Genomic DNA, 12,563 nt, shown 5'->3' with positions numbered 1-12,563 from the left:
GCCACAAACCGGTACCAGCGCTACCTCCCAGCAAATTACACTCGCAGACGAGTCCTTGGCCGTTCATGTAGTGATTAATCGACCTGGTAGGGCCAATGCAGCCCGTTACTAGGGGCAAAGGCATGATGATCGTGACAACCGATTACTTCACTAAATGGGTAGAAGCAGAGCCCATGATTCCTATGACACAAACAGACATAGAGCGCTTCATATGGAGGAACATCATTTGCCGATTTGGCATCCCTCAATCCATTGTCACAGATAACGCCCCGCAATTCATAGGCAAAGATTTGGTGAAGTTCTTCCAAAAGTATGGAATTAAGCAACACATGTCCACGCCGAGTTATCCTCAAGGCAATGGGCAGGCCAAAGCATCCCATAAGACGATCCTTGACTGCCTCAATAAGTCCCTTTTCGACAAGAAGGGAAAATGGCCAAATGAACTTCCCAGATGTTTGTGGCTGTATCACACCACCAAACGACGAGCCACCGGTGAAACTTCTTTCTCTTTGGCATTTGGTTCAGAAGTGATCATTCTTCCCAATACCATCGTGCCAAGTATCAGCACTCAACTGCCAAACATCGAGCAGAATAATAAAGAGATGGCCATAAGCTTAGATCTGGTAGAGGAGAAACACGAGCAAACCATCACCCCGCATCGTAGCCTACTAGCAACAACTCATTTCTAGCTACAAAAAAAGGGCCAAGATCTAGTCCTAAGGAAAACCTTCATCACTGGTCGTAGAGAAGGCTCCGAAAAGATGAATCCCATCTGGGAAGGTCCGTACAAGATCAGTAGAGTAGGCAGCAAAGGAAATTACACCCTCGCCACCATGAACGACAAAGAGATCGAAAAACAATGGAAGGCTTACAATCTAAAGAAGTACCATGTGTGACCTATCGTTACATCAAAGCCCGAAAACTTAAGCAGCTTGACGGGCACCACCTCACAAGCCGAGGACTATCCAGTTGTTATGCAATTCCTACCTTACAATTAAGTTCTCGTTTGTTTCACTCATTTTTCAATGAGGCATTCAGAAGTAATCTACAACTTGGCTCGACTGCATGCTCACAACAATTGAGCACTCCTGCACTTTGAAAGAAGACCGTGCCCTTCTTAGGGACTCATCGTAGGAATTGGGCCCCTTAAGGGACCAACCATGCTCTCCAATGCGAGAGGGTAAACCAATTCCCTAACACCCAACTGGGTCTATTTTCCAGTGTAAGATGATAAACTAATTGCTCTCTAGTGCGAGAGGGTAAACCAATTCCCTAACATCTACATGGGTTTGTTCTCCAAGGCAGGAGGATAAACTTTACACTCCAAATATCCAAATGTGGATGAGCCGAGTTGCCCTAGTATAACTAGGTGCATGATGGCTTGCACTGGGATTCCTAGAAGTAGCCTTAATGGCCTTTTTCAAGGCTTAGCTAGCTGAAGGATTTTGGGTCTTTTGACCTAATCCGTGAGGAACCGAGCCCCTGAGACGGAGGGGGCACATTACTTAGTACGCCCTATAGACGGCTGCTCTGGAACCTTAAAGATGCTACCAAGTGCACTAAGGTAGCCTACAGTTTCCAGAAGATTGCCTACGGCTTGCCCTTCTGGCAGTAAATCCACGCTAGACTTATACAATCGCACATTCTTATGAAAGGCTAAACAAGCTAGCGTGCATATACGAAGCTTTATTCATTGCCGACATGCTACGTAGTCGATAAGCTTTAACTCTGCCAAGTCAGAACGACCTACACAAAGTTCTAAAGTGTTGTGATACTTGCTATGCAACCTATGGAACTGGAGAAAGCCAAGGTTAACAACCTAGTGGTCACGCGACCTTGTCTACTTCTGTAAGTAAGGCGTCCAGCTACCGACCTTATGGCTAACAACTTTGCAAAGTTCTACACCAACTGACCAACAACTATGACTGCCACTGGTCTATAAAGTCTAAAGGTAAGGGCATGAACAAAGAAGCGAAGATGTAGAAAAAGTGAAGGAAGCAAATTTATTAAATTTTCTAGCCAAATTTAAAAACGATTAGCAAAGACCGAAGGAGTTCAAGCTAAGCAAAAAACAACGAGGGAAACAAAGAAAATCTTAAACACTACTTAGAAGACTACTTTCAGCATCTTGAACACTCCACGATTACTTGGTCGCCACACCTTCACTAACTGCAACATTCTCAACAACAACATCATCCGAAGTTTCACCCTCAGCTGCTTTAGCCTGGGCACTAACATCTCTGAGTACTTTACCAATGGAGGCCTTAAAAGTACAGGCAAGTCTTTCTGAGAAATAGAGAAGGTTTTGAAGTCTCTCCTAGCAAACTCGAAGTCAGACGGCCTATAAAAGAGATGATCTACATAACCCAGCTTGTAGAAATCGGCATGACTTTGAACAAGTGGAGCCTTGAACCCAGTCTTCTTACCTTTCAGTTACCTGATCTCCTCGAGCAGACCAACATGGACGCGTTGTAGCTCATCCACTTCTTTCTTCAAACTTTCATTGATCTTCAGTGCACATTGGAGTTCCAACACTTGGGGTTCAAGCCTATCAATGACCTTCTTAAAGTGGATCACTTGGTTATAAGCAACAATCAACTCTTAATCCTATGCATAAGCAGCGGAACGAAGCTAAAAAATGGCATGTTTAAGATCTTGAATTTGAGGTATGTGACATCCAATCTTTTTCTTTGCACTTTCGTGCTTAAGTTGGATCGCGTCAAGCTTAGTCTTCAAGTTAACGATATCTTGACGAGCGGTCCCAAACTACAAAGAAGTGGGGGGTAGAGATATTATACCCCTTTAAAGCGACGAGCTCAGATTCCAACCTCTTGATCTTCTCAGCAGAAGAATAAGCTTCGACTGCCACAACCTTTGTCACCTCCTCGGTAGCCTTGGTATCTTCTTGGTCAAGGAGCATAGACTCAGCTGCTAGAATAACCATCTTTTGCATCATTGCAAGTAGAGCAGGCTTCCCATACTCGACCATATGCTTTGAAAAGGAACTTGGGCAAACAACTTTTCTAACGCCATCGACAAACTTGGCATAAGCGTCTATGTCTTCAAGCAGATCTGGTTTCAAAAGCGCACATATGTCAGCAGCCTCCCTAGAAGCAGGCTTAGTGGATTCCTTATAGATACCCATGCGAGTAGTCTCATCTTTCCCAGCAGGCGAATCAATCTCAGCAGTAGGGGAGTAGGCATTGGCGCCACTTTAGCAGCAAAGTCCACCTTATCGCTCTTCATATTAGTAAGCCTTTTCAAACATGAACCAGACTTAGTTCCTAACGAAGGCCTTGGCATTGGTTTCGGCACTGGGGGCACAACGGAGCCTCTATGCTGAGCAATCCTCTTGGCAATCAAACTAGCCATCTTTGGCATAGCAGGCGACACTGGCTCAAATCTAGCAGCCCCATCTTTCGTCCCCTTGGAAGAAGTCTTTGGTTTTTTCTCAGTTGACACCTCTTGAGCAGGCGGGAAAAATCTCTTTTTCCCAACTTCATCCGCAGCAGGCTCCACTACAGCGATTGGACGAGCCAACGCCTCCGCCTTGATTCTCTTTATCTCCTCTCTCAGGGACAGCCCACCTTTCTCCCAGCAAAGAGGACTAAGTAGCCAACGCCATTCTTGGTACTCAGCAGGGAAGCTCAACTCATGATGGCTTTTCCCTTATTTTTTCTCTTCGACCAGTATGCAGGAGGCTTGCATGCCCAACATTCTAATAGCTCATGAGGCCCACGACCTTCTCATTTCTCTCAATCATTGGCTTAGGCCGCGTCAGGTCCAAGATCCTAAAAGGTCATGAGTCATGCGACTCGCCTAGCACTTCGCCCTAGCACCAAACTAAGCAGCCCAAGCAGTGGTCCCTACCACAACACCTCCTCAGCTCATGCCGAGCCAACTCTTAGCCCTTACCAGCCAACTTGCCACACCACCCTGATAGCTGCCTCGCGATAGAACCATCCAAGAAGAAGACAAGAAAAATTAATTTTTTCTTACCTCGGTGCGGCACGGAGAAGACGAAGAAAGCAATGAAAGACGATCCTTTGCATGGGCAAGTGTAGAAGATTGCTAAGGAAGGGGGAACAAATATCCTCTAGCTCTCTCTCTCTTTTAGGGTAGAATAAATTGCTCTCTAAAGTTGATTTAATCATCTACTTAAGGTAGACTTAAATAGACTTTAAGAGTGATTTATTCCCTTTCCTAGAAGGATCTAATTTCCAATTAAAGAGGGAATCTACATCAAAATAGGAAACAATCTTATGTTTCCTAAAGCAAGAAGATCTTTACACCTGGTGCCCTTTCTTGCGAGCAACCCAACAGGTGTGGGGACATTTGTGGAGCCAAAAATAATCAAGAAGAATATGGAGATGACATGTGGATTCTAGGGTGAAAAGGACAAAACTACCCTTGAGGAACATCGAAACTCCTACGCACGAGCAGTGGACAACCATCCCTCAATCAAGTCAAAAGTGCCCAAAATAGGTATTTATTTAAAACCTATTTCATCCATCCTCATCAAATATTCTCCACAAGGTAACCTCCAAATCTTTCATTTCAAATTATATTAATTAGCTAATTAATTGATTTATTATTCAATTAATTTATTAATTAGCTACAAATCATGAATCTCACCCAAAAAGAAGAAGGAAGAAATTTGCATCCACAGTATCGACAAGTGCAATGTGAATAAATTAAAAGAATAATTCCTACATGTCATAGAACGAGAGTCAATAGAAGTCAACATTTTTTCCCCAAGGGGCATTTGATAAAATCACACCTTTAAAATTATAAAAACTGTAAAATTAGGAACGGGTTGTTATAAACATCCCTAGACTATCTATTCAGTTTAGGGAGGCTGGGATTGTGGGAAATCTTGTTGAGGTGATTGAAAAGGTGATCAAGGTGGGTGAGGTGATATTACATGGACTCAATGGTTAAATTGTTCGTTTTCCGATGGAGGTGGATCTTAAATTTCCTCTACCTAGTGTTTTACTATTGAATAATAGAGATAACGAGCTATGAGAAGCTGTTTGAAGTTTGTTTATACTGTGGGAGGATGAGACTTGAAAACCATGTTTTGTCCTGAGGAGTTCCAGGAGCCTAGGCCTTATTTTCTAATCGACAGGCTCTTTGAAAATAGCTTAATGTAGTTCCTGCCAATGCTCAAGTGGATGAGGATGTCAAGGGAGATCTGCAAGAAGACATCATGTTGTGCTTCCTTCAGGCAGCAATGTATGAGGATGAGTAGTCAAACCAGAACCATCAAAACCAAAACAATAATGAAGAGGCTGAAGTGGAGAATGAGGAGGGGTGGACTCAAGTTCTTGTTAGGAGGAAGAGTAATACTACCAGAGGAAGGGGTGATTCTGCCTTCAGAGATTCTAGGACTTCTAAAGAAGCTGCTCGGGGTACTAAAAGAGGAAGACATTTCTTCAACCTAAAGGATTGGAGGTACTTGCTGAATAAGGGTAAATGAATTGGTTGACAGTTTGTTTTTGTTAAAACAAAAAAAATGGTAGTTATACTACCACTTTAGAAAATAATAAGACTTTTAACTTTAAAGAGATTGGGGAGTGGTCCAGAGTAGATTCTTGGATTGCGAATCTTATTTTGGATCCTCATTTTAGGAGTTGGCTAACAAATATTGGTAACGAGACTTGCATGTATGATATACAATATGTAATGTTGATGGAGGTTGTAGGAAATTTAAATGCTGGACTGAAAGAGGATGGTTCTAAAGAGGCACAAGCTGTTGGTAAGATGAATGAGATGGATAGTGAGAAGTGGTCATAACATTTTGTTTTGGTCCTATAATTGTGTTTTTTCTCTCTCTGGCCAATCTTATTCAAGGTCAACTAAGAGATTTTTTAATCTCAACCTTAGAGTATGTGATGTAAGTATGGATAAAATGTGGATTTAGGATTTAATCTGTCTAATTGGTGCCTAATAATATTGCATATAAATTTTTTACCATTCATATTCCTTTACAGGATAGGGAGGGTGAATTCATTTGGGGACCTTCTCCAAATGGAAAATTCTCTGTCAAATCATGTACTTGGATTCAAATTAACGATTATTGCAATACTTCTTATAACTTAACAAATTTGGGAACTTAATATGCCTCATAAAGTTAAATTTTTTTTGCTTGGTTACTTATAAGATTCAGACTTTCTACAAATAAAAGATGAGGTAAACACAATCGCAATAGTCAAACTGCTTGACGTTTATGTAGAATGATGATGAAGACCAGTTACATCGTTTTGTCAACTGTAATCATACTCAGGAGTCTGGAAACTGTTTAATAACATTGCTCCTCCATCCTTAGCGACAGACTTTAGTGATTGCTTAAACAGTCTCTCTGCTAGGATAAAAATGACCTCTCTGACATTAATAGTCTTTATTCTTTGCTGGCACATGTGGAATGATAGAAATTGTTATGTTTTTAGATAGATTAAGCCTCATCCAGTCTGTTGTCTTATGGTGGTTGTCATGGTGGGAAAGGACTTCCAGAATACAAACCTAAAGAGAACAAATGGCAAACCAAAACAAACAACAAACCCCATCAAGTGGAAGGCACCTGCAGAAGGAATTTTTTAACTCAACTTTGATGGATTGGTGAGGAGGAATTCTGCTGTTGGCGGGATTCATCATTGAAATCATCATGGCCAGCCTTCTGTTGTGGGTTCTCGTCGTCTTGGACCTAGTAATATTACCACTGCGGAAGCAATAGCCCTTCCTGACGCGTTGAATTTAGCCCAACAACGTTGACTAAGAAAGGTCATTGTGGAGAGTGACTCAAAGGTAGTCATTAATGTTGTCTTTGGGAAGTGCGAGGTACCTTGGTGAACTAAAACTATTGTGGCGGACATAAAATGGCTGACTTCCTCTTTTAATTCGGCAGAGTGGAACCATGTCAACTAGGAAGCAATATTTACTACTGATGCCATAACCTCTATTGGGACCAACTGCAATAATATGTATATTTTGGATGGTTGTATTCCTCAGCAAGCTAGGAATGTTTTTTGTATGATTATAGAGATCTCAAGTGTTTGCGGGGTTTCTCTTTAAATTAATTCTTTTTTTACTTAAAGAAAAATCAATGCATAGATTTAGGTGCAAGACAAGTTCACATAACATTCATTGAGTGTGAAAGACAAATATGGAAGGTATGTGGGAAAGGTAACTAGCATTCTTCAAGGTTTAATTAGAAGGAGGCAGATTGTCTCCCCTCATGTTTGGGTGCCCTTCCCATCCCCTCCTATTTTGTGCGGTCACGGTTAAGTCACGTCAACATTTTATATTAATTTTTTTTTTTATAGAGATAATAAGACAAAAAGCAATAGGAATATAAAATATTGACGTGACTTAACCGTGACCGCACAAATAAGAGGAGATGAGAAGGGCACCCAAACAAGAGGGCAGACAATCTGCCTCCTAATTAGAACCACATGCTTTATCTTAAACTTTGTTTACATTAAACATTTGTTGATTATCAATTTTATATGAAAGTGCTGTACTTCTGATCAAACTCAATGTTCACGTATTTTCTTTATTTAAATGCTTTTTATATCCATATTGAATTAGTTCTTATGTCAAAATTCTTTGAATAATATTAATTAGTTTCTATTGTAAGATCCCACATCGTCCAGGGGAGTAATCCTTATATGTATATTCTCATCTCTACCTAGCACGAGGTCTTTTGGGAGCTCACTGGCTTCGGGTTCCATGGGAACTCCGAAGTTAAGCGAATAGCGCGCGAGAGCACTCCCATGATGGGTGACCCACTAGGAAGTTATCGTGTGAGTTCCCAGAAACAAAACCGTGAGGGCGTGGTCAGAGCCCAAAGCGGACAATATCGTGTTACGGTGGTGGAGCGAGCCCGGGATGTGGTGGACCCCGGGCCGGGATGTGACAATTTGGTATCAAAGCCTAACCCTGGTCGTGGTGTGCCGATAAGGACGTCGGGTCCCTAAGCGGGGTGGATTGTAAGATCCCACGTCGCCTAGGGGAGTGATCCTTATATGTATATATTCCCATCTCTACCTAGCACAAGGCCTTTTGGGAGCTCACTGGCTTCGGGTTCCATGGGAACTCCGAAGTTAAGCGAATAGCGCGCGAGAGCACTCCCATGATAGGTGACCCACTGGGAAGTTATCGTGTGAGTTCCCAGAAACAAAACCGTGAGGGCGTGATCAGGGCCCAAAGCGGACAATATCGTGTTACGGTGGTGGAGCGAGCCCGGGATGTGGTGGACCCCGGGCAGGGATGTGACAGTTTGGTATCAAAGCCTAACCCTGGTCGTGGTGTGCCGACAAGGACGTCGGGTCCCTAAGCGGGGTGGATTGTAAGATCCCACATCGCCCAGCCGAGTGATCCTTATATGTATATATTCCCATCTCTACCTAGCACGAGGCATTTTGGGAGCTCACTGGCTTCGGGTTCCATGAGAACTCCGAAGTTAAGCGAGTAGCGTACGAGAGCACTCCCATGATGGGTGATCCACTGGAAAGTTCTCGTGTGAGTTCCCAGAAACAAAACCGTGAAGGCGTGGTCAAGGCCCAAAACGGACAATATCGTGTTACAATGGTGGAGCGAGCCCAGGATATGATGGACCCCAGACCGGGATGTGACAGCTATATTTGCAGAATATCATCCCTTCTCAATTTAAGGATTCAACTCTCTATAGGAGGTAAGTTTTTCAAATACATAACACACAGACTTCTCTTTTTTTTCCCCCCCCCTTTTTTTTTTTTTTTTCCAACTTGTACTGTTGGTTAATATTTTCAATTTAATTACGTCGTATTGGTACGTTTTGACAATCTAATATTCTTATTGCATAATAATTTTTGTAATATATTGATTGATATGTTTGATTTTATACAGAGTGTTGATTGATCTGTTTAATTCCAACTTTGGAAGGTTTGATTTTGTATACAGTGGTTGATTGGTACGGCTATTCGCACTTTTGGTACATTCCGTTTTATACACATTTTTTATGGTGATTATATTAATACATTTATATTCGTTTATTTGTACTTGTCTATAAATGGTACATTTGTATTTTTGTTACAATTTTTTTCTTCTTATAACGTGTTAATATAAATTTCTCTATATGGTAAAGAAAAATCTATGGAAAAGATCTTTTAATTATCCCGGTTATTTTGTTAGTGGAAACAGAGAAGGCTAGATGTAGGAAGGTTAGTTATCTTTAAATAAATAATTGATCGCATTTTCTTTAACATAAAGACTTTTAGAAAAAATTATTATGAGACATGTGGGTCCAAAGTTATAATAAAAAATTTAATCAAATTTCTAAAAACAACAAATTTTCAGTATTATTAATTTACTGAAATGTTTATATCAGAATGCCCCAACTATGGTTGAAAACACACTTTCTAAATTATCCTTCTGTTTAATTCTAAACACTTGATCGAATAAACCAAAAAATAATTAACAAATGACAAAAATAAACAGGCTCGTGCTAAGAAAAAAATATAATGAAATACTTCAATATAGTATTACTTATCACATATTTGTATTGTCTTTCTAATAGAAATAGAGTCCATTAACAGACACACATACACACACACACATATATATATATATAGGTAAGCGAGTATATACAAAAATAGCTTTAATTTAAGCTTGCAGCTTCAAATCTTGTTCACTAACAAATGTGCCATGGAATCCATACGGAACCCTAGCAGGCAATCTCACCAACGCTACTTGTTTCATGCTTGAAGCTTCCAATATCACCAACTCCGAACTCTCCTCAACTTCATCCCTCACAAACCCCATTATAAACCCTTCGTCATCGTCTTCACCGTGGTGTGCCATGCTACCATTTCTCTGTCGGGGCACGTACAGCGGTTCTCCGCCAAACCGACCGGACCCATACATATACTTACTCACCGAACCCGTTTCCAAATCCACCTTAGCAATACCCGAACACTTGGGCCACGGCTCAGCTATAGCCATATACACGTACTTGCTCTTTTGTCCTACCACTTGTTTGTTCACCTGTCCTACTTCCAAATTCAAACTCGGGACGAGAACCCGCCGGGTTGACTCACGAGTCCTCAAGTTCATCCGGATCTCTGTCAACTCAGCACGAATTGGGTTATTCCCTTGCTCGTTGAATATTGAATCCGGTGGGTCCATGCATGACCCAATTACAACAACAGTCGGGTCACCCGCGTCCGAAATCTCTTCCCATGAATTGCACAAATGGAAGCAAAAACAATCGGGCACGTCAATCCAGCAGATGCCCGATTCGTCCACGTGCCCTTTTGGTAAAATTCCAAACCGGGACGTCTTGCTCCGGTCGTAGATCACAGGCCCACCGCCCCTAATCATTTTGGATAACTTAAATACCACTTGCTGATCCGGAATCACCACATAATTTTGGGTTATCGCAAAGTCATGCACCATGGTAGGTTGGTCTAGCGTGATGTCCACGTCACGTGATTTTATCCCGCACGTGCTAAACCTGAAGTACTTGAGGTGTGGCTTCTTCACCACGTCGTAACTGAGCGCGTGGAGCTCACCCGTTAGGGGGTCCACCTTAGGATGAGCGATCATGGGTCGGTCCAATCCACCGTTAAAATCGAACCTTCCGATTGTTTCCAGATCACCGTCGCCCTTGATCTTAACACTGTACGGGAGATCATCTTCCGACATGGCTAATAATCGTCCGTTGAAATAAACCAAGCCGGCATTAGCGACGCCGGTGCCACGTGAGCTGTCTACCAAGCCGATAGCTGCTCGAGCCATGAACATGCCAAGCCGAGCCAAACCCGAGTGACCATGAAGCTCCCCAATCGGCTTGGGAAAAATGGACCTGCCCAGCATGGCTTCTTGCTCAAGTCGGCTCGTGCGCGTGTACCTACAGCTGTAGCTGGCTCGATTTGACGAGCTGAGAGTGAGGGCGTGAATCATACCGTCCCCATCAAACAAGTGGTGTCCGCCCGACGGCGGAAACATAGGGTTCGCGCCGTTTCGGACATAAACACCACGTAAGCAATCAGGGATTTGTCCCACAACCTCGAGACCGTGATGAACCGGACACTCTTGAACCGGCGCAAAATTCCCGGATATTTGGACAGCCGGATCGATGTTTTTGGGCAAAGCATGCTTCTTTTCTTGCGGCACTATTAGTGATGTTTCTACTGCGTCTAGGAGTGAGGCTGCTAATTTTTGGAAAGGGTTTAGGTGAGGTAGGCTAATATTTGGTTTTGCTGGGTTCACTTGCGGTAATGGTTTAGTGTTTGGGGGTGGCAAGGGTTGCCTTGGTGGTTTTTGGGTTTTATGGGTTAGGGTTTTTTTGGATGGGCTGATGAGGATTTTGCATGTGATTTGTGTTGTGGCTGTGTAAGTTTGGGTGGCATTTTGGAGAAGGGCGGGAGAGGGTGGTGAAGTAGTGGTGGTGAAGTGCAAGGCATGCATAACTGAAAAATCAGAGAGAGAGAGAGAGAGAGAGAGTAAGTAGGTGTGTGGGCGGAGAGAAATGGCGGGCGAGTGGTGGTTATATAGTAGAAGTGGAGAGTGTGAAGTGAGGTGTTATGTCAAATTTTCAGACTAGCTAGAGGAGACGCTGACCCACGGGCAAATGGTATGAGAGGATCACTCAACCAAAAAAAAAAAAAAATTGAGACTTTTTTTAGGTGGGAGATGAACTACTGGATGAGAAAATTATTATTCTATTATTAGCTTTGTCGAAGGCCTACGGAAAGAATATATACAGACGATGTAATTACTGCAATTACTATAGTGCAAGTTTAAGGTGGTATATTATAAAGGCCCTTGCTTGATGGAGATTACACTTGTGGTGTGTAGAAGATGGTTGGGAACACGTCACTATCTGTTCCTTTCTTTGTAACAAAGAAACTGATACGAAAATTGACACGTATTATGTATATTGCTATATCCATGCAAGGCCACGTATCACTCCAAAACACACACACACACAGACACACACACACACACACATATATATATATATGCGTATTAGTGGTAAGATGAAATGAAGTATATCCGACTCGAACTTGCGCTACGTTACTGTCTAACTTTGTAAACTACAAAGCCTATGTGTCGTGCAAGTCAAATAACTAAATACTAACTACGTTCTTTTATAGTTGATTGGTGCTATAGATATGTCAAGTCGCTACCAAGCTTGGTCGAACGAATGATACGGATGTGGTGGTGTGTTGATGAAATGCGTTGCTGACTTCTACACTCAACGGCTTCGGCCGTGGAATGAACACTTTTGCATTCGAGTTCTGCTAACTTGAAGACAAGGTTACGCTATTTGGTGTGAAGTTCATGTAAGAATTTGAGTAGACATAATCATTATTTTGATAGAAGTGTATTGATTAAGTTAATAGAGTTTTGTACCGGTAGGTTATATGAAACATTCAAAACAATAATGTAAGGGACTTAATTATTGCAGTTAACGATGAGTTATTGAGAGACCTATTGTTTTCCTAGTAGGTGGGAGTTATTGAGAGACCTATTGTTTTCCTAGTAGGTGGAATCAATAGGCCTTATGCGACTATAAAAAG

General features: G+C 42.1%; 1 protein-coding gene across 1 annotated transcript; it reads right to left on the bottom strand.

Moving 5' to 3' along the window:
- Nucleotides 1-9,395: 9,395 nt before the first annotated feature.
- Nucleotides 9,396-11,672, bottom strand: LOC103955327 (9-cis-epoxycarotenoid dioxygenase NCED6, chloroplastic-like). Its single transcript, XM_009367201.3, has one exon. The coding sequence runs from the start codon at nucleotides 11,446-11,448 to the stop codon at nucleotides 9,643-9,645; it is 1,806 nt and encodes a 601-aa protein (XP_009365476.2). The 5' UTR covers nucleotides 11,449-11,672; the 3' UTR covers nucleotides 9,396-9,642.
- Between the last annotated feature and the right edge of the window lie 891 nt (nucleotides 11,673-12,563).

Source organism: the organism of the source record quoted next, unplaced genomic scaffold (assembly GCF_019419815.1).
Source record: "Pyrus x bretschneideri cultivar Hongxiangsu unplaced genomic scaffold, Pyrus_bretschneideri_v1 Contig36, whole genome shotgun sequence".
Lineage (NCBI taxonomy): Eukaryota > Viridiplantae > Streptophyta > Magnoliopsida > Rosales > Rosaceae > Pyrus > Pyrus x bretschneideri.
Note: the sequence above shows the minus strand (reverse complement) of the source record. Positions and strands in the feature narration are given on the sequence as shown.